The following is a 26,737-nucleotide window of genomic DNA, read 5'->3' as shown; positions in this document are numbered from 1 at the left end:
CGATTGTTTTAAGACACGTTTTCAGTGTGAAAGTATAAGTATGAAGCCCTTAGTAGGTTAAGGTGCTTCTGGAGAAAAGCCATTTTCGCAAAGGTATCCACACCTTGAGGGAGAGATCCGCGCAGCTCCTGGGTTCAGAGTAGTGATGTAGCTCAAGTTAAAGCCACTTAAACAGAGTGCTGTACTTGCTGCTTTGGTTGGGCTTCTTTTCCACAATGAAACTAGCTTTATTCGAGCTTGTTTTTCTGTGAACATAAATTTATAAAGAAAGAACTTGTAAATGATTGAAAGCTGTGAGTTCTGCTGAAGTCATTACACAGGCGGGATTGTTGATAGAAAGCAGGCGTTGTTTCCCAGAGGGCTCACCAGGGACGTTTTCTAACAAGCATTGCCTGATCTGGCCGCCAGTCTCCCAGGCTCAGAAACCCATTACTTAGTGTTCAGTGTGCAGTTCCATCTCTCAGGGATAGACTTGGATTAGCCAAAATCACAGAGTTGGATCGCCAGCACTCCAGTTGACAACTTTACGTGGACAGATGTAACTATCATAGTGACCCAAATGTTCACCCCCGGCTCAGGTGTTTGGGGGGAGGAGAGAAAGAGAGGGCCAGTAGGTTGTACATCAATATAAATCCACTCTCACTGGGGGATCTAGAAATTCTTCATTCACCAGAACCCTAACCAGCTCCCAGGTACCTGGAGTGACAAAGCAGAGGCGCTGGAAACAGGCAGGGAGGTTGGAATCCCAGTAGCGGCACTAGCTCTGTGACCTGGGGAGTCGTTTAAGCTCTGATCCCAGCAATCACCTTGCGCTGGGGTAGAAGGTTTAGTGTCTGGCTTATGGCCTGTAAATGGTACTTAATTCTCTCAGTGTCGTCAGATTTTCATTGAAAATGTGATCCAAATGTTCCGTAAATACAGCAAAACAAAGGAGATTTGTTTGTTGATTTTAAGACCAGAGTTAATTTGATTCATATCTCAAAGTGTTAATTTTTCTAAATTTAGTGGCCATCATTTAAAAATCTAGGTATCTCTTTAAAAATCAGATCTAGTAATGCTGGGCCTAGACAGCAAAAATTAGCTGAACAAAATTCTGATTGCTTCTATAGATGGGAAATTAAATCTCAGTCCCGAAGTTAGGCTCCCTTTTCTCAATTCTATTACCCACGTGGACACCACAGGCATGTAAATGTGGGACCCTGCTTTTTAGGTGTCTGCATAACTTTCGTATTCAACTCAGAAGGTAATTATATTTCCTTTATTTCCACATTCTTGGGGGCACCACAGTCACTCCCAGGTACTGCCTACAGATACCACTTCAAATATGTCATTTTTTTGTTTTCATCAATTACCACCAACATCACAGGCTGCATCCTGCCAAATCTACTTCAAGCTCCTGACTTAACTAGCAATATCTGTCAAGTGTTTTTAATTTAGTCCTTTCTACGGTAATCCATACTAACCTTCAAAGGTGTTTAATACTTTTGAGAAGATTCTGTCTTTTAGGGCCAAATGAGGAATAAAATCTATGGCTGTTTTTAGTATTTCCATGTAAATATCTGTTTGTACCAACAAGAGAAATGTATTTATCACTCTAAACTCCCGGCGATTGCAGGAGGCTTAGGAAGGTGGCATTGGGGTGAAGAATCAGGTGCAGTGGTCCCAAGCAGTCTCGCCCTGTTTTCAGAACAAAGGAATTTGTGTGAGTGGCTTAGGTTTGATGTCCCTTAGGAAGGTCCTACAGGGCCAAATTTGCTAGCCTATGGTACTACTTGGGTACGTGTAGTGATCTCTTCACCAAAATACCCTAGAACAGCTCTATCCAACAGAAATACAATGTAATCCACAAATGTGTGAGCGATATACATAATTTAAACTTTCCTAGTAGCCTCATTTAAAAAAAGAAATAGGTGAAAATTAATTTTAATATTTTATTTAATGTAATATTGCCAAAATATTATCATTTCAACCTATAATCTGTGTGAAAAAAAATATTCATGAGCTATTTTACACTCTTTTGCATTCTACATCTTCAGAATCTGGTATTTCATATCTAGAGCACATCTCAATTTGGATGAGCCATATTTCAAGTGTTCAACCTCCACATGTGGGGTTATGGCTATTGTGTTGGCCAGTGAAATCCCAGAACATTCCCAGTCCTAGCAATACACAGTTAGCAACCAAGTAAGCTGTTTTAATTTAATTAAGTGAATTGAAATGAATTGGATTGAATTGAGTTGAGCCACTCATGGGGGGACACAGAGTTTCCTCCAATCTCCTAAAGCCAGGGTTAGTGGCGCAAACCAAGGCTGTCTGTTCTAGACGACAGTTGTCTCTTAGTCTTCCGGCGCAGCTTCCCCTCCACGTAGGGCAGCTCTTAGAGCTCAGACCCCATAAAAGGATGCCCAGGCTCACAAGACAGCAATATGGTGATCCTTTATTTTTCTTGCTCATTACTTGCACTCCCTGAAGAGCAGGAATGAACTAAGAATACCATTTTAGATTCTTCTTAAATGTCCAAGAGTACCGGGACCTTGCTACATGTTAAGGATCTGCAATGGAATATTCCACACATGCTTTACTTACAAATATATCCTAAACTCAATGATTGAACCAAAAGCCATTTCCTTCTAATTCCTCCATAGCACATTTACCTAAAGTTCTCCATAGCACATTTACCTAAAGTTCAGAAATGGGATCCTGACCCAGTTCTCCTCTTCCATCCTTACTCATCAAACCGTGTTGCCATCTTCAGAACTTTCCATCTGACACTCTTCTCAAGTCTGTTCCTTGGTATCCGTCTAGCTTACCTTAAAATTTTGCTTTTTATTTTTACTCTTCTCTAAATGGGAAAACCCATGTAGCCCAACAAGGGGCATACTCTAGAAACTCCAACACACACACACACACACACACACACACACACACTCAAAGCCAGAACCGCATACCCTAAATAACAGTTAACAAAGAACTATATTGGGGGGGAAATTTTTAAGGAATGTCCCACAAACAATAAATATTTTTAGCCAATTATTAAACTTAAAATTTATTCATCAGTCTTACGTTTTCATGACTACAAGAGCTTAACCACAAAGACCACAGCAGCCCAAAGGTGAGAGGTTCTTCACGTAAAGCTGAGGCATTCTCCTCAGATTTTAACTCCATGCCCACCTCGCCTCAAGCCACACAGACATGTTCCTTCTGCTCAGACTTCAGGAATGATCCTGGAAAGGCTCACATGGGCACATGCACAGAAGAGAGCACACACATCCAACTCACCACAGAAAACCAACACACATTCTTGGTTGTTGGAAGTAAGTGACCTTTTTAGACTATACTCCCTATAATTTTTTTAAAAATCTGATTAATGAGAAGAATTCTCTTCATGGAAAGCAAACTTTTTTCTTCCACAATCCTCACTTGCAATTTGACCCAACTATGCCTCTTTTTGGGGCTATCTGGCTGGATTTAAAGACCATGTAGGAGAAACAAACTGGTAATCATGGTTATCACAGGAGATGTGAATTAAATAGAGAGTTGAAGGAAAGAAATGAGTAATTTTACGTTTACTCTGCACTGTTTATTTTTACAGTAAGAATACATATTCTGCTTTACTTCCTTATTGTTTATGTGGTTTATTAATTTAATTTCACTTTCTTTTTGGATTACCATTCATTTGGGGGTAAAGTTTACCTATGGTAAAATGTACAGATATTAAGTGAGTTTGGTTTTTTTTTTTGTAAATACTTCAACTCTTTAGTCAACTTTTTTTTTTTAATAAATTTTCTTTTTTTTTTTTTTTTTGAGTGCGTTGGGTCTTCATTGCTGTGCGCGGGCTTTCGCTAGTTGCGGCGAGCGGGAGCTACTCTTCGTTGCGGTGCACGGGCTTCTCATTGCGGTGGCTTCTCGTTGCGAAGCACAGGCTCTAGGCACGAGGGCTTCAGTAGTTGTGGCTCGCGGGCTCCGGAGCGCAGGCTCAGTAGTTGTGGCACACGGTCTTAGTTGCTCCGCAGCATGTGGGATCTTCCCAGACCAGGGATCAAACCCATGTCCCCTGCATTGGCAGGTGGATTCTCAACAACTGCGCCACCAGGGAAGTCCCTTAAATGAGTTTTGAGAAACATATTTGACATGTTGCCATCACCTCAGTTGAGATATAGAACCTTTCTTTCACCCTAGAAGGATGCCTCATGTCCCCTTCCAGTCTTTCCTCATCTCCTGTGGGCAATCACAGTTCTGAAATCTATCACCCTTTGGTTTTGCCGGTTTCTGATCGTTCTCATAAATGAAATAACACACTGCTCACTCTTTTCTGTCTGACTTCTTTCACACAACAAAATGTTTTAGAGATTTATCTATGTTGATGCTTATCTCATAGCTCATCTTTTCAGTTGCTGCATATTAATTCCACTGTTCAAATATATCACAAATTTTTAATCCTTTCTTGATGGATGTTTGAGTTTTTTCAAGTTTGAAGCTATTCTTTTTAGCTACTATTAACATTCTTATACAAATCAGTTTGTTGGTACATATTTTCATTTCTCTGAGGTAAAAACCCCAGAGTGAATTACTGTATCACAGGGTAGGTGTGTATTTAACGTTATAAGAAACTACCCAACAAGTTTTCCGAAGTGGTTATACCATTCTACTACCAGCAGTGTATGAGAGCTACACATCATTTCCAATATTTGGCTTTGAAAGTGTATCTCATGATTTCATTTACATTTCTCAAATAACAAATAACGTTGGCCAGCTTTTCAGGTACAGTTGGCCATTTGTATGTCTTCTTTTGCCAAGTATCTGTTAAAAGTCTTTTGTCTTTTTTCATTGAATTATTTGTCCTTTTATTATTGATGGATGTGAATTCTTTATATGTTCTGGATACAATTCTGATGTTAGATATATGTACTACAACTGTTTTCTGCTAGTCTGTAGCTTGCCGTTTCATTTTATTAATGACATATTTTAATAAGCAGGAGGTTTTCGTTTTGATGAAGTCCAATGTATTTCATTTTTCTCTTTTATGTTTAGTGTTTTTGGTGTGATGACTGTCTGTCTACACTCAAATCTAGGAGGATATTTTCTTATGTTTTCTTCTAATCAGTTTACAGTTTTAATCTTTAAATTTAGAGCTATACTCCATATCCAATTAATTTTTGTGAGATTGAGGTTCATATTTTCCACACATTTGCTCAGTTGTTTCAGGACAATTTGCTGAAAAGATTTATTTCCATTGAATTGATTGAGTGCATGTTTTAAAATCAAGTAACCTTATGTGTATGAGTCTATTTCTGAACACTCTATGTTTTCCATTGATTAATATTTCTGTCATTGTGCCAATGCCAAACTGTCTTGATTATCATAACTTTATAGTAAGTTTGAAATCAAGTGCTCTGTGTCCTCCTTATTTGTTCTACTTTTTTCAAAGTTGTTTTGACTATTCTGAGTTCTTTGGGTTTCCACATAATTTTTTTTTTTTTTTTTTGCGGTATGCGGGCCTCTCGCTGTTGTGGCCTCTCCCCTTGCGGAGCACAGGCTCCAGACGCGCAGGCTCAGCAGCCATGGCTCATGGGCCCAGCCGCTCCACGGCATGTGGGATCTTCCTGGAGCGGGGCACGAACCCGTGTCCCCTGCATCGGCAGGCGGACTCTCAACCACTGCGCCACCAGGGAAGCCCTCCACATAAATTTTGGAATCAGCTTGCCGACTTATTTTAAATCCTGCTGAGATTTTGATTAAAATTACATACACCAATTTGGGGGAAATTTCCATTTTTCAGCCCTGAGTTTGCTAATCCATGAATGCAGCTCTCTATTTATTTAGATCTCCTTTAATACCTCTCAGGAATGTTTTGTAATTTCCATTGCAAAGGCCTTAAACATCTTTTATTAATTTTATTTCTAAGCATTTTATGTTTTTATTGCTATCATAAGTGGAGCTATTACTTTTTAAATTTATTTTCCAATTTTTGGACACTAGTCTATAGAAATATAATTGACTTTTGTATACCGACCTTAGTGAATTTACTATATTCGCTCCTGTGATTGTGTTGGAGAGCCTTTATAGTTTTCCATGTGAACAAACATGCCTGCAAGTAAAGAAAGTCTTATTTTCTTTCTTTTCAAACTGGTGATTTTTATTTGTTTCTCTTGCCTTATGCACCGGCTAGAACCTCCAGTGCACTGTTGAATAAAAACTGTGAAAAATAGATATTCCTGCCTTGTCCTTACCTTAGGAGAAAACTGTTCACTAGTTCACCATTAGGTATGTTATTAACTATAGACCTTTTGTAAATGCCTTTTATCAGGTTGAGGATGTGTCTGCTGAGAGTTTTATCATAAATGGATGTTGAATTTTGTCATATGTTTTTTCTAATCACTTGAGTTGATCAGATTATTTATGCCTTTTATTCTGTTCATGTGGTGAATTGTATTGATTGATCTTTGATTGTTGAACCTACCTTGATTTCCTGCATGCATCCCACTTTATCATTATGTGTTAATATTCAATGTATTGACATTTTCTTGAGGAACATTCATTTGTAAATTTCTTTCCTGTAATATTTTTGCCAGCTTTCTGTACCAGATTTGAGCTAACTTCATAAAATAAGTTGGGAGGCGTTCATTTCTCCTCTATTTTCTGAAAGAATTTGTGTAGGAGTGGCACTATTTTGTATATATACAATAGATTTCACTAGCTTTATCTGGGCATAAAGTTTTCTTTGTAGGAAAGCTTATTAATAATAAATTGAACTTCTTTGAAAGAAAGAGAACTATTGCAACATTCAATCTCTTCCTTATTTTCACTTTTGGGCACTATCTCTTTTTAGATTACTCTAACTGTTGCAATATTCAACCATTTCTTAGAGTTTTCTTAGAGTTAATGTACTATTTCATGTAAAATATAAGAAACTTGCAACAATATCGTTGTACTTATCACATTCTACCCTTTGTACTACTGTCATATATTTTATATCTACATATATTGTGTTTTGGGGGGGTTTTTTTGGCTGCATGGGGTCTTCATGGCTGTGCATGGGCTTTCTCTAGTTGTGGAGAGCAGGGGCTACTCTTCATTGCGGTGTGCAGGCTTCTCATTGCAGTGGCCTCTCTTGTTGCGGAGCATGGGCTCTAGGGGCGTGGGCTTCAGTAGTTGTGTTACGTGGGCTCAGTAGTTGTGGCTCATGGGCTCTAGAGCACAGGCTCAGTAGTTGTGGCTCACAAGCTTAGTTGCTCCACAGCATGTGGGATCTTCCCAGACTAGAGCCCAATCTTTGTCCCCTGCATTGGCAGGCGGATTCTTAACCACTGCACCACCAGGGAAGTCCCTACATATACTGTAAATGCCACAATAACGCTACAGTATTTGCTTTAAACAATCTTTATCTTTAAAGAATTTAAGAGAAGAAAATATGTATTGGCTTCTTTATTTATTCTGGTAAACCTAATTGCTTCCTGTAGATCTGAAATTCCACCTATTATTATCTCCCTTTGGTCTAAAGTACTTCCTAAAACAAATTATCTCAATTTTTATATAGCTGGAACTATCCTTATTTTGCCTTCATTATTGAAGAATATTTTGTAGTGTAAGGATTCAAAGTGGACATATTTTTCCCTTTCCAGAGTTTTAAATAGATTATTCCAGTGTCTTCTCATTCACATAATTTCTGATGAGAAGTGATACTTTTCTCTGGATGCTTTCAAGATTTCTTATTTGCCTTTGCTTTTCAGCCATTTGACTATGATGTACCTAGGTGTGGTTTCCTTTGTATTTATCCTGCTTGGATTGGCTGAGTTTTTTAAACCTAAAAGTTGATACCTTTTGCTACATTTGGGAAATTTGAGAACATTATTTCTTTAAATATTTTTTAGCCAAATTCTTTCTTTTTGTTCTGGAACTCTAATTGCATATTTATTTATCACCTTGATATTGTCCCACAGGTCAATAAGACTTTCTGTTGTTTTAGATTAAATAATTTCTATTGATCTATCTTCAGCTTCACCAACCTTTTCTTCTGCCTTCTATCTGCTATTACATCCATCCCATACATTCAGTACATTTTTTAAAACTTTAAATTTGTACTTGTCAGTTATAGTATTTTCATCTTGTTCTCTTTTATAGTTTCCACTTCTCCACTAAGATTCTGCATTCATTCAATAATTATGACCATATTTTGTTTAACATATTTACAAAAGCTGTTGAAACGTTCTTTTCTGCTAGTTCCAACATCCAGGTCCTCTTGGTGTCAGTTTCCATTGACTGCTTTTTATCTTCACCATTTGTCACATTTTTCTATTTCTGCTCTTTTGTAGCAGCTTTTGAATGTAGGAAGGACACTATCGATAATAGGGTGCTTTGTTGATTGATTGATTGGATTCTGATAACTTCCTCTGGCAAGTGTTAATTTTAACTCTGTTACTCAGTTAACTTGGCTGGATTAATCTCCAAATTCTTCTTTTGAGGCAGCACCAAAAATATCTTCTTAGTTCCTTCTAGAGCCATCTAGCTATTGCCATGGTTTCCTTGGATTTTCCTCCACATCTGCACAATTAAGGGGACATATAATAATTTAAGCAGAGTTTATATGCAGACTTTGTGTCTTCTATGTCTAAAGTTTCCTCATTTCTAGGCTTTTCTCCCTTAAAAATACCCAGCCACTCAGGCCAACCGAAACTCTGTCCTCTAACTTCTCAAGACAGTAAAACTGTGTCCTTCTGTTAGATTCTAAATGCCCATCATAATGTGACCTGAGAAGTGCCTTCAGATAAAACAAAACAAGGGCTTCTCTGGTGGCGCAGTGGTTGAGAGTCCGCCTGCCGATGCAGGGGACGCGGGTTCGTGCCCCGGTCCGGGAAGATCCCACATGCCGTGGAGCGGCTGGGCCCGTGAGCCATGGCCGCTGAGCCTGCGTGTCCGGATCCTGTACTCCGCAACGGGAGAGGCCACAACAGTGAGAAGCCCGCGTACCGAAAAAAAAATACAACCTAAAAACAAGGATCTAATCCACCCTTTTCTAAAGAATTAAATTCTCCTAGTGTCTGCCTGCTTTTGGTTCTTCTCCAATGCTTTTAAATAGTATTTTCAAAAATATCTTGCTCCACGTTTTTAGTAATTATATGTTGATGGTTAGTGTGATATAAGCTACTCTGCCACTACTGGAACTAAAACATACTTTCTTTTGAAAATAGGAATTTTTAAAAAGAGTACAATTTGGAGCTTTTGATGTGGTCGCATAGTAGGCAACATTCTCTTTTCTTCCGTTTCCTGAAAGCCTGATTTTCATTGGGAATAGGAGGTCACAGAAGTGACAGAATTCAATTCCTAGAACATTTAATCTAAGGAACATGGGGAGAAGGGTTGATTTTAAAGTCTGTTGATGAGTTAAAAGTGGAGCTCAGCCAAAATTACCTATGAAAATTCCCAAATTACCCATTAAGTGTATATGGTTTTATGTATATAATCCTTTAGACTATTTTATTATTTCCTTTAACCCTTTTTTTGTCAATATTTCTTTACAGGCTTTATTTTTTCAATTTATTCCTGCAGGATATCAAAAAAAGAAATTACCTTCCCACCTAAAGAAAGTACTTATCTTCTAACAATCAGTTATTACAAGATAAGAATTTTCCATTATTTTCATGAACATGCTTTAACTATTTCAGGTTCAATTGCATCTAATGCCTGAGTAAATCAATGCTGATTATAATGGCAGCAAAAAGCTATTTTATTTTAATTCTCTCTCTCTCAAATATGCATCTACCCTATGGACAAATTTAAAGCCACACAAATGAAAAGTAGATGTGACGCTATTCCTTCTACACAGAAACTCCTACTTGAATTAAGACAAATTCCTTTTTTGTTTCTACAGTGGGGCCCTTTTGGAGGTAGATTGCCTGAGTTTTAATAAACTGCAAGGGATGTATCTCATCAAGACAAAGAAATTCTTACTGATTGGAGACAGTAAAATATGTGTGAAGCTTGGAAGAAAAAGCATGACTTGCAAAAAAATGAACATAGTCAAAATAGGTAAGAAGTTGTATATGGGGGTATGTCACCATTTTTCAGATATCGGAAGACAGATATCTGTGTCTGAACTTTCTGTATGTTAAAGTAGACAAATCATGAAAACTATTTACAATAGAAAATATCAAATTCTCTAATGCATATAATTTCTTAAGAGAAATGAAAGTTTGAAGCTTATGCTATTTATTCTTACTGTGAGAGAACTCTGAGGGTCTTCAAACTGAGCTATGAAAAAGGGTGATTGACACTTACAGATTGCAGGAAGAGTTCATCTGTGTGAAGTGTCTAACTGGAGCTGGGCCTCCTGTACTTCACCCACACGCGTCTTTTCCTTCCTCACCTTACCTTTTCCTGAATTCCTTGTAATCTTCTCCCCACATACCTACCTGTGAGTGTATTTAGCAAAATTATCAAGTTATTTTTAAAAGTAAATATGCCTTCTGTATTAGACTTATCCAGAGGAAACAGAGCCAATAGGATAGATGGATATACATAGATACATAGATGAGAGATAGATAGATAGATAGATAGATAGAGAAAAAGAGATTCATTTTAAGGAATTGACTGCCATGATTTTAGGGGCTGGCAAGTCTGAAATCTGTAGGGCAAGCCAGAAGGCTAGAAATTCAGGTAAGGGTGGATATAGTGGTTTTGAGTCCAGAGGGCAGACCAGGCAGTCTGGAAACTCAAACAGCATTTCTATGTTGCATTCTTAAGACAAAATTGCTTCTTCTTCAGGGAACCTCAGTGTTTGCTTTTAAAGCCTTCATCTGATTGAATGAGGCTTACCACATTTTAGAGAGTAATTATTTTACTCAAAGTCTCCTGATTCAAATGTTAGTCATGTCTTTAAAGAAAAAAAAAAAATACCTTTAGATTAGTATTTAGCCAAACAACTGGGGACCATAGCCTAGCCAAGTTGACACATGAAATTACCATCACACCTTCCTAGGAGACTCACTATTGAGTGATGCATAGTCATATCTGATTTGGCCTAGAATATACATACAAAGTGTAATATGTATGTAGAATATACATATTACACTTGGCCAGAAAAAGTGATAATTATTATATTCCCAAAAAAGTACAATTTGAATTGCTAAATTTATATATATGTCTCCCTTGGTTCTATATAATATACATAATAATATGAATCATGGATTTCAGTAAATCCATTCGATTATCAGGTTATAAGTCAGTATTAATTACCAATTCACCATTCGGTTACCAAGCAAATAAAATGATCAGAAAGACTGGGAATATAGACACAAAAAGTCTTCCCATTACTTACAGATTCATCACACTGAGGTAAAAAAGGTTCTTTTTCAAAACCTCAGAGATACCCTGGTAGAGGGGAATGTCTAAGCCAGTTATGGTATATCAGTGCAATGGAATCCTAACTTCTTGTATTCATTCTACCTATGGAGATTTACAAGTGAAACCATATATGTAGGGAGAAAACTGTTCAAAGTGATTGAAGAGGTGCATTCTCTTTCTGGTTTTAAATACTATGGCTCTGTCTCTCCCTCTTCTCAACCTCCTCCCTTCACCCTCCTAAAAGAAAATTAAAGGTAAGAGAGCAATACTCATTAGAGGTGACAAAGAGAAACTTGGAATCTAGTCTCGGTTTTGTACCACTAATATAGTAAAGGGCGAAAGCAGAAGCTCCATGTTTGAACAGTCATCTTGTAGAAAAAGCAGAGGTAGAGTAGAAAAGAGACATTAGTCACGACCAGTGTGAGTGCTTAGGGGCGGTGGCACGACAGGATATCTCTGAGTATTGGGACACAAGCAAGCTGAGTTTTGGTCATTTGGAGACTAGGCTGCTATGGATGGATGTTCAGTTTGTGCGCAGGGCACTATATCTAGAAGTTCATCATTTACTTTGCAAATATGTATTTACTCTCGGAGAGCAGGCAGAGAGGGCAGAGACTCAGTCCTGTGACACAGTCCTGAAGCCCCAGGGGAGAGCCCCTTCTTACGGAAACCCACCCCAGCACAGAGGGCCCACATGCGTCTTAGTGCGTGAGCATGTGGACACTCAGGGCACGCCCACAGGCTCTTGGTGGCAGTCTGCCCCATCGGACTCTCCAGATCTCATATGCCCAGTGCTCTTCGAAGTCCACATTCTGTACCACCCGGCAGATGGAAAACCTGACCGGCCGCCACCTCTGAGGCACCAGAGGAGAGACAGGGTGTGCACTCTGCTGGTAGCATAGGTGTACAAATGGGTGCTGTGACCACCTCGGGGCTTTGGAAAGCAAGCCTGGGCAAGCAGCATGAGCGGTGGTGGAGGCGTGTCTCCCAGTAGCATCGTCTTCTGGTTCCTGATGCTACAGTTCATTAATAGAACTGTTATTTAACTAAATTGACATTAGATGCTGCTGATTAAACCCCAGAGCCAAAGGTCCCCTGCAGCCACCAGTCCCCTCACTCACAACTCCTTCTTTAGGTGTGGGTCCCCAGTCTGGAGGGGCAGCTTCTGTCTCCCCCCTTTTCTTGTCAGGGTAAATTCATATAATAGTTCAAGTTGTGCCGAGAATAAATGAACTTTTTAAGATGTTGCTTGAGGAATGAGCATCCTTTTCTAATTTGCTCAAATGTACCATTGGGTTTAGAAGAAGACCTGTGTGGGGAGAGCCTGAACAAGCCAGTGGGATAGAGCTGAGCACAGAAATAAAAGCTCAATGAAGGAGAGAGAATTCATTTGTATCACTTTTTAGATTCTGCATATAAGTGATATCATATGATATTTGTCTTTCTCTGTCTGGCTTACTTCACTTAGTATGATCATCTCCAAGTCCATCCATGTTGCTGCAAATGGCATTATTTCACTCTTTTTAATAGCTGAGTAATATTCCATTGTGTATATATATAGCACATCTTCTTTATCTACTCCTCTGTCAATTGACAGGTTAATTCCACGTTTTGGCTACTGTAAACAGTGCTACAATGAACATTGGGGTGCATGTATCCTTTTGAAGCAGGTTTTTCTCCAGATATATGCCCAGGAGTGGGATTGCTGGATCATATGGTAGCTCTGTGTTTAGTTTTCTAAGGAGCCTCCATACTGTTCTCCATACAAATGAACTTATTTACAAACCAGAAACAGACTCACAGGATAAACTTAGAGGATGAACTTATGGTTACCGGGGGGAAGGGGAGGGGAGAGGGATAGATTGGGTGTTTGGGATTGACATGTACACACTGCTATATTTAAAATAGATAACCAACAAGGACCTACTGTATAAATAAATAAATTTTTTAAAAAATAAATAAATGAAGGAGAGTGAGACTCAGGATCAGACAGAATTGGATTTACATCTTAACTCATCCTATGGGGGCTGAACTTAGCTAATTAACCCCTCAGACTCAGTTTCCTCATCAGTATACTGGCAATGAGTGAGTGTTGATGCAAGATGGCATAAGTTAAGAGCTTGGCACTTAGTAAGTATGTAATCAGCATTAGTCTGTTCTTCCCTGAATTCTTCCATTTTTGAGAGGCCTTGGGAGATGGGGATGCAGCAAGGGATTCAGTGTCAAAGGTTTTGTTGAGAATGTGAATCTTAATCATTTCCTTGAATGGCAGGTAGAAACTGGCTTGGCTGGTGTCAAAGGACTGACAGTCTTCTCTGTTGTTCTGTTCCTCTACACCCACTACCTTTCCTCCTGCTTCCCTTTGGGGTATCTTCCCTGTTTATAGTGCATCTAAGGGTAAAAAAAGGGTAAACTTCCCATTGCAGAAGACATCCAAGGGTAAAGAAAGAAGCACTTCTTCTTTTTCAGTACCTCTGGGGGAATCAAGGCAGGAGACATTTAGGCAGCCACCACTACGAGCAAGTGATTATGACAAGGGGGCCAAACTTCACCACATGAGCTCATTTTACTGGGTCAGCAAGTCAGTCTTAAAGCCCAGATCATATAGGCTGGAATCCAGCTCAGTCTACTGTGTGAAGTTGTGATGAACACTCCCTCATTAACAATAGGTTTAGGTTAGATTTTAACCTGTGCATCTCCCAATCTCTGTCTGAGATCAGCCATGCAAACAAGTGGCTGTCCCATCCCTAGACAACTAAGTTCCCAGGCTTTAGTGAAAGAACAGCAAAGAGGTCAAGACAGGGAAACCCCAAGTCAAGGGTGGGAGGTGTCCTGACACACATGTGCTCGTAAGATTTCAGTACCTTTCTCTGGGTTTGTTCTGCCTGAAATAATACCTCTCTCCCTCCCACAGTATTTCATATATGGTGCCTCTGATCCTAGGCAGGTAGGCAGGAGGAAGAAGCCAGAGAGGAGTTTAGAGCTAAAGCAAACAAGACTGAAGGAGCAGGCAACCTGCAGTTACACCAGAAGTTACGAGGCAGGGCCAGGATGCAGATCCCCAGTTTCCATGTAACTGAGATGAGGTGTTAGGCCCCCAGTTTTAGCGGAATAATGAAGACTCAAAGTTCAAATTCTCCTGCTTCGGGGCTAGTTAGGAACAAGTCCTCTAGTACTCAAAAGGAGAAGAGAATATGTTTTCTGCATAAAATTAGCACTAGCTACTGTAACCAATACGCCCTAAAACATATATCTCCACCACCATAACTTTATTTCTTGCTCATGTAAGAGCCAAAATGGGTGTTTCTAACCTGTGGGTGGTGCTCCTTCAAGCAACATTCAGGGCTCCTCCATCCTGGGGCTCCACTCTCTTCAACATATGGCTCCAAGTGGCAGAAGGGGACCGAGCATGGGGTCACACATGTGGGGTTTCTGGGCCAGGAAGGGAGGCGGTGCACATCACTTCCACCCACATCCTTCACAAGAACACACCCAACTGCAAGGGAGGCTGGGAAATGTAGTCAGGCTTTGAACCGGGAAGAAGAAGAAATGGTTTTTACTGACCCAGAATAGGAATGTGATTTTCAGAGTAGATGAACTTTAAAAATTATAATTATTTCCTTGACTACCCTATGGAATGACTTCATTTCTTTTTCCTTTTCAGTTAAACCTGAGGCTCCTTTTGACATAAGAGTCGTCTATCGCAAGGGAGCAAATGACTTTGAGGTGACATTTAATACATCGCACTTACAAAAGAAGTATGTGAAAGAATTAATGCATGAGGTAGCCTACCGTCAGGAAAAAAATGAAAATGATTGGATGGTATGTAGGTCAACTACATTTATACGTTATAAAATTTATGAAGATGTATATAAAAATATCTTAATAGGGCTTCCCTGGGGGCGCAGTGGTTGAGAGTCCGCCCGCCGATGCAGGGGACACGGGTTCGTGCCCCGGTCCGGGAAGATCCCACATGCCACAGAGCGGCTGGGCCCATGAGCCATGGTCGCTGAGCCTGCACGTCCGGAGCCTGTGCTCCGCAACGGGAGAGGCCACAGCAGTGAGAGGCCCGCGAACCACAAAAAAAAAAAAAAAAGAAATTGGTCTTAAATTACCACACATACAACTGACAGATGGTTAATATTCTTAAAATATAAAAAGGTCTTATGAATCATTAAGAAAAGGACAAATATGACAATAGAAAAATTAGCAAGAAAGTTGGAAATGTCTCACAAAATAGAAAATATATAATTTCAATAAGTATAAAAAACTAATAATCAAATAAATCTAAATGTACATAACCATAGGTATTACTTTTTACCCATCTAATTGATAGAGTACTTTTTCCTCCTAAGGATGACACACATTATTGGAGAGACTCTGTCTCTATATTGCTATTCACAATGTAGAATTATATCTTTCCAGAGGAAAATGATTCTTGCTCACTAACCTTACCATTCCCTTTCATCTCTCCATGGGATGTGAAATGGGAGGGAAAGAAAAAGAAGAGATTAGAGTGTGGAAAGGAAGGCGGGAGCCTGGGAGTGATTTATACCCTCCCTGACTGGGAGAACCCAACTCACATGAATAAAGAAAAAGACCCATTTTATCACTGCCCTCCTTGACCACTTGCAGCATTGTTTGTGAGCTCACACACCCTGCCCCAATTCTGCTTCCAACCCCTCCACGTCAGAGCTCCTTTTGCTAACAAATATGAGAGAACCTCCAGAGAGTGCCCACATGACTAAAGACACTCAACTTGAAATGATTTGGGAGATGTGAGCACCACCTCTTTTTCCACCTTAAAAATGTAGTGGCCTTTTTTTGCTCTTCAGCACATGAATTTATCCAGTACAAAGCTGATGCTCCTACAGAGAAAGCTACAACCCAATGCAATGTATGAGATTAAAGTTCGGTCCATCCCTAACACCAACTATTTTGAAGGCTTCTGGAGTGAATGGAGCCCAAGTTTCCACTTCAGAACTCCAGAGACCAATGACCCAGGTGAGAAGTGACTGGAGTCTGTTCCCCCCCACCCCCATAGTGCTTTGCATGTCAAAGTCTGTGAGAGACAGTGAGAGCCAGAGAGATGAAACAAACCCACAAGTTAGGACTCCCCAGAGGGCATTCTTACACTTTCTTTGAAAAATGACCTGCCATCTTTGCCCCTTTTGTGAAGAACGAAGAAGGGGTGGGAGTAGGGCTCTTAGTCACTGATCAGCTGATGTAGGCTGTCTGGACTTTACTGTCCTGGGCACTCCTGGGAGCCACTAGTTCTGAACAAAATTCCCACCCACTACCTCTAGTTGACCAATTCAGACTGGGATCCCAATGGCCGGTCCCGCCAAGTCCCTCTAGGGAATACCATAGAGAGTGGCAGATGGGTAGGCTGGTGTGGCTTTCCCATGTCTCCTTTTCTAGAATAATGAAGATATCCTGGGGGTCTAGGAACTGAGAACAGCCAGAAGAACCAAAGGGCATAGCTCAGGCAGACCACTGGGGACCCAGAGCACCCCACATATACCTTCCCTTTGGGGGATGCACGGAACAGCTCTGCTGCACCAGCCTCCCGTCCTTACCCTAGGAATTGCTGAGGCTGCAGGGTAGAGCATCTCTCATCATTCCTCTGCTCAGCTTCTCTCTCTTGGTGGTGGAAGTTAGGCAGGGGGTGCTGCTGTCTTTAATGTTAGGTCACTTTTAAATTCCAAGTGACAGATGTTCTGGACCTGGTCACCTAAGTCGGTGCTGAAACCGTGTACAAGCTCCGGTGTCCTTGTCTTTTGAAGTGAAAGGCTGACTCAAGAGTTAATGATTGAGAAATGTGAAGGTGTAGAAACAAAGAATAGCTATTGGGCTGGGGAACTGGTAACAATTTATGGATTATAAATCCGCCACATCTGCCACCGAACTCATGGTTCCCTGAGAGATACAGATAAAGGCCTGACACACATTCCTAAGTTGTTTTTAACAGGAAGCACCCCCCTACCAGATGAAAACTGCTGACCACAAGAACGTAGACCCTAGACTGTTTTGAACCAGAAGGTTGATGATGCTGACTCCCCATTTCCTCCCCACCAACCAATCAGAAGAATGTCCACAAGCTGGCTATGCCCTGCTCCTTGAACACTCTAAGACTCCTCACTACCCCCTCCAGGGTGGGTCACGTAGTCTTGAGGGCATTAGCCCGCTGTGGCCCCATTTGCTTGGCAAAGCAATAAAAGCTACTCTTTTCTATTTCACCCAAAACTCTGTCTCCACGTTTCTATTCAGCACCAGTGAACAGAGGCTTTGTCAGCAACACGGTCACTTACTGAAGCCCAAATTTCCCCATAAAAGCTAGTACATCATCCTGTTTACTGAAAAGCAACTTTCACGAAATAATAAATGGGCCCAAGTTACTAAATAAACTCAAAGCATCCTGAAGGTCTCCCCCACGGCACGCTTCATGATCGCTAACCAAGATCTGTCCTTGCCTTCCAGGGGAGATGGATCCTGTTTTACTAATTATCATCATTCTGAGTTTCTTCTCTGTGGCTCTGATGCTCGTTCTGGCCTGTGTGTTGTGGGAAAAAAGGTGAATTTCTTTAACTAATCAAGAGAGTGTTGATGTGGGATTCCAGACAGTCAGAGCTCTAGTCCTGTTTAATGATGAGAAAACTGCAAAGGGGAATAAGACATTTCAGGAATTGCAGGGCCCTATATCCCTCTTCATCCTCAGGCACTGATGAATTTCCATAGTTAATTTCACAAGAGGTAAAAATATATAAACTGAGCATAGGGCAAATCCTTCCCCTCAAACCTTTCCTCCCAAGTGTCCTCAGTGGGTAAGAGCCATCCTCCCAGAATGCCTGGGCAGCTGGAGGGACCCATGGGAAATGCAGAATGTTTCTGAGGTCTTAGCTTTCAGCACACAAATTCATGAGACTTTTGCATTCTACCCCATGATAGGGCCATGCTTGTTTCATCATTTAGACACACTTCAGTAGAGTTATTAATGTTTTAGGAAGATGCCCTCAACGCAGGGTCACATACCCGCCGCCCCCCCAAGATACTCCAGTTTCTAAAGTACCACCCTAAAGCAATTTCCCTGTGTAAATTTGAAAGTATGTCTCACTTCCACCAAAATGAGAGCAGAGGAGTTGCTGCCAATGATGAGAAAAGAAAGATGACAAAGCCTATTTTGGGGAGTAGATGAACAGATCAGATTTTAGTTTCATAGCTACATCATTGCCAAGACTTATTGTTCCTTTTCTCCAGGGCTCTTGGCCAGGGGTGTATCATTGTTGTCTGGTTCACAGAGTAGATCAGTGACAATGGTCTCTGGTCCAACCCCGCCATGGACTGGTGGGACTCTGAGGCCCAGAGAAAGCAAGTCACTTGTCCAAGATCACCCACCTAGTTGTGGCAGAGCCAAGGCTAGAAATCTGCTTTTCTGACTCCTGGCTCAGAGTAAGTGGGAAGGTCTACTGTGCCTGCTCCCTCCACCATTCATTATATCTTCAACGTCCTTTTATTTCAGAATCAAGCCTATCATATGGCCCAGTCTCCCTGATCATAAGAAGACTCTGGAACAACTGTGCAAGAAACCAAAAAAAGTGAGTGCGTCTGGTGCTTCCATCACTATGTCAGAGGCATCCCAGCAGCCAGTTTCTAAAGTACCACCCTAAAGCAATTTCCCTGTGTAACTTTGAAAGTATGTCTCACTTCCACCAAAATCAGAGCAGAGGAGTTGCTGCCAATGACGTTGCAGGATGAGGAATGGCTGAACCTCAAGTGTCGGTCTTTCATGTATCACATAACTAGGGTCCCTCATAAGATTCCAGCTGCAGGTTCCTGGAGGTGGGAAACTAAAATGAAATACAAGTCTCAGAATTTCCCAGACTTCCCCAGGGGTACTTCAGACCCTGAAGTATCACAGCACCTCCAGAGGCAAAGAGTCAACCAGAACATGTGGGTAATTCTCTGACATACCCTGGTAAACCCCTGTTGGAAAGTTCTTGAGCTCTTTTCCTGAACAGAACATTTGCTGATGTGTCTCTCTGGTGCAGTCTTAATGCCTCTCTCTCTTTTTTTTTTTTTTTTTTTTTTTTTTTTTTTGTGCAGAATTTGAATGTGAGTTTCAATCCTGAAAGTTTCCTGGACTGCCAGATTCATAAGGTGGATGGCATTCAAGCTAGAGACGAAGCAGAAGGCTTTCTGCAAGATCCTCTTCCTCCACAGCTAGAAGAGTCTGAGAAGCAGAGGCTCGGAGGGGGTATGCAGGGCCCCAACTGGCCCTCCGAGCATGTAGGCATCAGCCCAAAATCTTTCAAAGGAGAGTCGTCATTCAGGTGCCTGGCTGGGAACATCAGTGTGTGTGATGCCCCTGGGCTCCCCTTCTCCAGGTCCCCAGATTGCAAGGAAGGTGGCAAGAATGGGCCTCTCCTGTACCAAGACCTGCTGCTTGGCCCTGGAACTACAAACAGCACCCTGCCCCCTCTGTTTCCATTCCAACCCGGAACCCTGACATTGAACCCTGCTGCCCAGGGGCAGTCCATCCTCACTTCCTTGGGATCAAGTCAAGAAGAAGCCTATGTCACCATGTCCAGCTTCTACCAAAACCAGTGAATTGCAAGAAATCGATGGCCAGAACCATCATGATGAACAAAGATAACCGAGTCCCACTCTCGCTCACAGCACAAAGAAGACAAAATGAAAGCAGCCCCTCGACATGGTCCACAGGATTCTGAAACAGTGTTTCGACCACACCTCCCTGCTTCAGTGGCAAGAGACAGGAGGCAGGGGCATTCTGCTTCAGGCAATGCAATGATTCATTTATTTCAGAAAGGAAAAAAAGCAGAAAAGCGTGAAAGAAAGGGTGGAGGAAAAGATGGAAGGGTGGGGAGGGCAAAAGGGAGCAACGGAAGAAAGAAGGAGAGGAGAATTAGAATAAGAGATACCATTATCAGGACTCACTATGTACACAATGCTATTCTACATGCTCTACACATCTTCGCACTGCGTCCTCACAATAATCCTGGGAGGTGGGTGCGATTAGTATCATTCTCTATGTTACAGATGATGAAACTGTGGCTTAAATTAGCTTATCCATGCTCCCCACTCAGCAAGGAATAGAATCAAGATTTCCTGCCCAGGAGTCTAACTGCATCTCCTCCAAGTCATGTGCCTTCCTCTTAACTAGGGACTGTCCCACTCTCGAGCGCCAGACCTCACTTAGAACAGGGTGACTGTATAGTGTATTGTCCAAACTGGGTCACTTTTGCAAGTGAAAGGGGAAGTTATAAATAATCACTCCAGGACAACAAGCGTAAACCGGGACAGTCCCAGGCAAATGGGGACCTATGGTCACCCGAACTGAAAAGGCTACAAGGAAGACAGGGGGCGAGAGGAATGGCCTCATGACATATGAGGCACCATGGCCAGCCATGTCTACAAAAAGTGGAGAAGGTAAGACGAAGCCACAAAGACCATTTTATTCCATTTTTCTGAAAAAGTGCTCAAGAGAGAATCAACTAGAAGCCTGGAATTTCTATTTTTAGTTATCAAGAGCACGATCCACTTGCTCCTCCCACCCAGGGGCATCCATTGATGATGGAAGAACCTGTTACTGACTCAGGACACTGGTGCGTTCGAGCCGTGAGCCAGGAAATAATGTTTCTATATGCGTAGAGACTTCCCAACCCAAATCCATCCACCATCCTGATTTCTATCACCGTGAATGTTGCCACAAAACTTCAGGGAGAAGGAATTACAAGCCCATGCAGTGAGTGAGCCGACTGTGGCCATTTTCCCGAAGATATAGAGAACATCTGACATGGGTCCTCTTGCATTTCTTGGTCCAGATAAATTTTTAAAGGCTGTCTCAAGCCAAATCAAGGCAGCGAAGCAGTCTCAGCTCAAGGCAGTGCAGCTGATGCCTCTACACAGGCCCCCATACCATCCCCATCGCCACTCCGGGTGTACACAGATCAAGAAGGACATCTGTCCAGGATTGATATTGTTGTTTGGGAGTTTGTCCTCATTGTTGTCATTTATGTTTTGCCTTTTTTCTTTGTTGTGTTTTTAGTTTGTTTGGCGGGAGATTAAGTGCTTTTAATTTTTAAAATTTTCTTTTTGGTTTTATTTTGTGATGTCTGTGAAGTGAGTTTTAAAGAGTGGACTAATAGACCTTATCTGTTGGCTGAGAGACCTAATGATAATCAGACTAGTTCAGTGTTGTACCTTCCAGTGCTTTTCTCTGAATCACTAGCAATGACTATAGTCCCATAATCCCTTAGATTTGCTCAGCACTTCTGTGATTTTTCAAAGCACCTCTGTAAGCGTTACCCCTTCCGTTTTCTTGACAAGTATTTATGGAAAGCTTGCTCTGTGCCAACCACAGTGGTAGGCTGGGAGGTCTAAGACAAACAAGGTTGGGACCCTGCCCTCACAAAGTGAAAAATCTAATGAAAGGTAGCTTGCAAACAAATCATTATAACACAAAATGCGGTCATGGAGGCATGTTCAAAGCTCCCTGCTGGAAGACAGGCAGGGAAAATGCCACAAGAGTGGTTCACATCTTTGTGGAAGAAAAGCAGAATCTGCCTGGCGTGTGGGCAGAAGACATCTTCCACCAGGCAGAGGTGGGTTATTTACCTTCTGTAGAAACGTGAGCCAAGTCTCGAGGAAGAGGTCATCACAGGAAACCTCACGCCCAGCCTAGCTGTCTTGCATCTTATTCACAGAGGTCCTATGAAGTACTTACCATTATTATCTTTGCCTTGTGTGAAAATGGGGACACAGACAGGACAGGTAAGTTACTCAACCTTACATGTTAAGTCAGGACTGGAAGCTGTAAGTTTGTATCCCTCACGTAAATAAACAATCTCTCAAAGAAAGGAGGGGATAAGTCTCAAGGAAGATCAAGGTCCCTCCAGCTTTAAAATCCTGTTAGCATAGATTATCATTTGAATTCAGTGTGTGAATGTCTGTCTGTTACCGGAGGTATGTAAAATCTATGTATCATACTCTTATAATCATAACTGCTGCTAACGCTTGATTATATACTGTATAATGTAAGATTACAAATTTGTTCTGACCAGCCCACTTTGGGATTTCATTAAGAAAGAAAAACTCCTGGTCAGAGACAGTGCATAAATCAGAGATGCAAACTGCTAGTTCTATATGGCGTGAAATGAAAAGAAAACTGATAAGTAATTTGGTCAATTAAACAACCATGTCTGAATCTAGGGCACCCTGGCTTATTCGACTGACTTTCTACCAGCCTTTGCCTCTCCCTTCATTCTCATTTCCAGGGGAATTTGCTTCAGAAAAGCCAAGTGTGGGCTGTTTCAGATGTGCATGCTTGTGTTTTCAGAGCATTTGTAGAGAGGCTACAAGACTTAGAATTGGTCAGGAAGGCAGTGAGCATATGTGATCAGACAGCTGGAATGATGGAGATCAGATGGCATTTCTGCCAGTCCCGTTGTTTCTCTTCGGGGTTATTCTTTAAAATATCCATTGTTCACTACACCGAAAGTCTCTGATTTGACTGTGTACTTCCACATGCATTACAAACATTTTGCAGTGCTGCTAAGTGTATTATAAGTATCCGATGTGTGTTACAGTCATATATTTAATTAAACACTATGGAACTCTCTGTGACTGCACTTGTCTTCTATGAGAAATACGAATAAAAGGATAACCAAAATGGGCCATGCTTCTCCTCAGCCACTGGAAACATCCCGATGTCATCTGCTGTTACTTTATGGACTGAGATTTTCAGAGGAAACTTTTTTCATCGATTAAGTAATTCATTTACAAATTAATGAATTAGCAATTCGTTGAGGATCTGCTCTGCATTACTTTGCACTAGGCTGGGCACTGGGGTGATGGAGATGAGGTGGGATGTCGCCAGCTTGCAATCACACGGGGACAAAGACACATTGGAACAGTCGACAATGTCATATGGGGGTGATGAGTCAAAATATCAGCCATGAATCTTAGCTTTAGGCAAATAGGAAACAGCTTTAGCTAATTTGAGCAGGAAAGGAATTTATGAGAGGCTATCAGGGGGCTCCCAGAATACCTGGGAGGGCCAAAAAACCAAACACACGGAGGCCACAGAGCCATCCCGCATCTCAACCACTGGCACCTCCAGAAATAGGAAACAGCCCTTCACTGCCACCACCCGCTCCAGAGCAGACTCGACAGCAGCGTCCCAGAGCTGCACATCACCAGCTCTGGTTTAAAGGCAGGGCAGGAGCCTGTGGCTGAAAGCAGCTATGCCTCGTCCTGTGTCTGGGCACCAGCAGTGGGAGTCGGGGCAGAGAATAGCTGGTATTTGCCTCTTCTGCAGTGAGAGGCAGGCTCTGCTTCACAGAGCCGGGAGCTCCTCAAATGTAGGAAGGACCTTCTACTGCTGGGTGAGGAAAACAAGGACAGCCAAGGACGCGTTAGGGAAGAAGCACGAAGAAGAGGTGGCGTGAAGGAAGTGCAGAGTAAATAGGAGAGTGCCAGCTAACTGAGCCTGGAGTAGAGAGAGGGCATTTCCCGGCAGACGAAACAGCATGTTCAAAGTGATGGAGCTTAGAGAGAGCCTGGACCATCTGGGGAGTTACAAATACAGTAGGTAATGTCTTCTCATCTGTCTCAGTTGGGAACAGTAGGGTGTTGGTGGTTACTTCCAAGAGTCAGACACAGGACACTTTGGTCAAAAAACAATATGTGTCTACCTTGAACATCTTATTTGAATTTAAAACATATGAGTGGATGCCCATTCATCCCTCTTTTATTACAAGGCCAAGGCTGTTCCTCTGGGGTCATTGATTGTAGTTCCATGTTGTCTTTCTTAAGTAATACACACCAGGAACACTTCATCTACTCCTTCTAGTTTTGCTTTCTTTAAGACGGAAAAGAACTTTCAAACACTTTAGAAGATATCTAAATGTAGATGCCTAGCTTTATCTCCCCACTCCAGTCTCTTACCATCACTTTTCCCACCCTGTTTGCTAGCAATATTCTCTCAATATGCCTTTATCAAGTCTCTTCAAACCATTTCAGTAGTGCTCCTAGATCAGCAGCAGTCCTTCTTTGCACGCTCACATTTTGCCAGCTTGCATCATGTAATTACAGTAACAAGTCCGACTGGACTAAATGAGTTTGGGAACACACACAACCGACCTGGGTGAGTTTATACCTTACTTGCTGGGCACTAGAGATAAACCTGCCAGCCGCCAAATCCCGATGTAGGTGTCAATGTATCTCAGAGAGAGAATGGAGTGTGCAGGTTCATTCAGCAGGTGCTTCCGTGGAAGCTGTCTATGGGCATCTACTCAGCTTAGCATCCTTGGCTGAGATGGCACTTGGCAGAATTGGTGGAGCCAGTGGCATTTGACATGCCAGCCTACGAAATTTTGATTTAGTCTGTGGTGGAGGAGGGTGCTTAACAGGGTTTTAATCAGGGGTGTGGCATAATAACTTTCACGTGTGTACTTACGCCTATTGTCACCACACTGATTTGGAATTGCCTAATTGGTCTGATGTCCCTAGGGGCTTCTGAGCACTCTGGCAGAGAGGATTATGACTTATTGGGGTTTATGTCTGCTGCTAAACACAGCACGTAAAATCTAGAAGGCAAGCAATTATACTCCAATAAACATGGTATAAATAAATAAATAATTAAATAATGTCAAAACATAGAATGAATGAATCAATATATTAGTGAATGACATTTTATTAGTCAAGATAATTCCTCATTGCCATTCGAGACAGAAGAATGCCAGGTTCAAGCAGAGGCAGGCACAGCATCCCTGAGAGAATAGCTCATCTGGGCAGCCACGTGCAAGGTGTCAGTTGCCTCCTCCATCCACAGTTACCTCCACAGCTGCACTCTTAACCACCATAACCACAGAAGTGGAAAAACAATAGGGCGAGGTGGTGTGGGGAAGAATTTTCCAAAGCTTCCTTTCTTTGATGAGTACCTGCATTTAATTCTGTTTGTTCATTTATTTAGTATATTTTAGATCCACATTTGAAGGCTAACCCAGCTTCTGAATTTTAATAGCTTGTGGCATTTGTATGGAATTTGTGTACAGCTTGCAATGAGGCAGCTGTTCAGACAAACAAAGTGTGTCACGTAAAACCTGGTGGGTCCTAGGGTACGTGAACACTGCTCAGGACACTAGTGAAAACCAGCTGTGAAGCAAACAACACACAAAGCCCCTGAGATTTGAAAAATAAAGTTTCAGTGCTTAACACTTGAGTTAATCTGGTGGATCCCTCAACCATAGATCATGAGGGCGAATTCCTTTCTACTCTGGGTAAAGATCTCTCATCAAGGAGGAGAAAAGAACCTGCAGAGACTGAGAAGGACTTTTTCCTTTTTTATAACAAATTAGTCGCTGCAAAGTGCAAACTGCACGAGTCATTAGACAAAATGCAAAATAATCAGAAAACATTTTAATATGAAGCTAAAGACACTGCTATTCACTGATAACAATGAAATATTGCTTTTATATCCTATGAGATAGTTTTTTTTGTTGTTTTTTTTTTTGTGGTACGCGGGCCTCCCACTGCTGTGGCCTCTCCCATCGCAGAGCACGGGCTCCGGACGCGCAGACCCAGCGGCCATGGCTCACGGGCCCAGCCGCTCCGCGGCACGCGGGATTATTCCCGGACCGGGGCACGAACCCGTGTCCCCCGCACCGACAGGCGGACTCCCAACCACTGCGCCACCAGGGAAGCCCCCTATGAAATAGTTTAATTAGAGTTTCAATAAATGCTTCAGCAGGATACTGATGAATACACTTCACTGTAAAATCCCTTTTTTGCATATGAATAAACTTTTTTGAATCGTAGTATGAAGTTGCCAACGTAGATATGAGTGGTGCTTAGGATTTTTTTTTAAATAAAAAGCTTTAGTAAAGTAAGAATAGAACATAAACCAGAATCATGCTCAATGATGAAGTATTAAAGGTTATACTCCATTAAATTTACAGATAGCACAAAAGAAATTCCATTGCCATCACATTTAACATTGGCCTAGAAATCTAGGAAATGCAAGCATACAAGGAGAAAAGTAAGAAGCATAAATATTAAACAGGAGGGAACCAAATGATCATTACTGGCAGATGAAATGATTGCACATCTTGAAAACACAAGCGGATCAAATTTTAAAAATACACTAAAAGGCACAAAGACTTCATTAAGGTCTTTGATTACAATATTTTCATATGTTGAGTCATTTATTTAAATCTTTATTGATGTTTATTACTAAAATAATACATGCCTCTTCCCCAAAATTCAAGAAACATAGACATATACAGTGTAACAAGTAAAAGACTTTGCTCGCCAATCCCACTCCTCCGAAATAATCACATTTATTAATTGATGTGTAGCCTTCCACATCATGTACATA

At 41.5% G+C, this 26,737-nt stretch overlaps 1 protein-coding gene across 2 annotated transcripts in view; it reads left to right on the top strand.

Annotated features, from left to right (window-relative positions):
• IL7R (interleukin 7 receptor) overlaps window positions 1-23,000 on the top strand; it is a 29,164-nt gene extending 6,164 nt beyond the window's left edge. Inside the window, exons 3-8 of one of the 2 annotated variants that reach the window (XM_032627697.1) lie at window positions 9,869-10,026; window positions 15,005-15,162; window positions 16,176-16,344; window positions 17,821-17,914; window positions 18,860-18,935; window positions 19,444-23,000. In XM_032627697.1, the coding sequence (XP_032483588.1) occupies window positions 9,869-10,026; window positions 15,005-15,162; window positions 16,176-16,344; window positions 17,821-17,914; window positions 18,860-18,935; window positions 19,444-19,947 (1,159 nt within the window). In that variant the 3' untranslated portion in view covers window positions 19,948-23,000. Of the gene's footprint in view, window positions 1-9,868; window positions 10,027-15,004; window positions 15,163-16,175; window positions 16,345-17,820; window positions 17,915-18,859; window positions 18,940-19,443 lie in introns of both variants that reach the window. The other variant, XM_032627698.1, reaches the window with a different exon arrangement.
• Window positions 23,001-26,737: the final 3,737 nt, after the last annotated feature.

Source organism: Phocoena sinus, chromosome 3 (assembly GCF_008692025.1).
Source record: "Phocoena sinus isolate mPhoSin1 chromosome 3, mPhoSin1.pri, whole genome shotgun sequence".
In the NCBI taxonomy this organism is placed as follows: domain Eukaryota; kingdom Metazoa; phylum Chordata; class Mammalia; order Artiodactyla; family Phocoenidae; genus Phocoena; species Phocoena sinus.
Note: the sequence above shows the minus strand (reverse complement) of the source record. Positions and strands in the feature narration are given on the sequence as shown.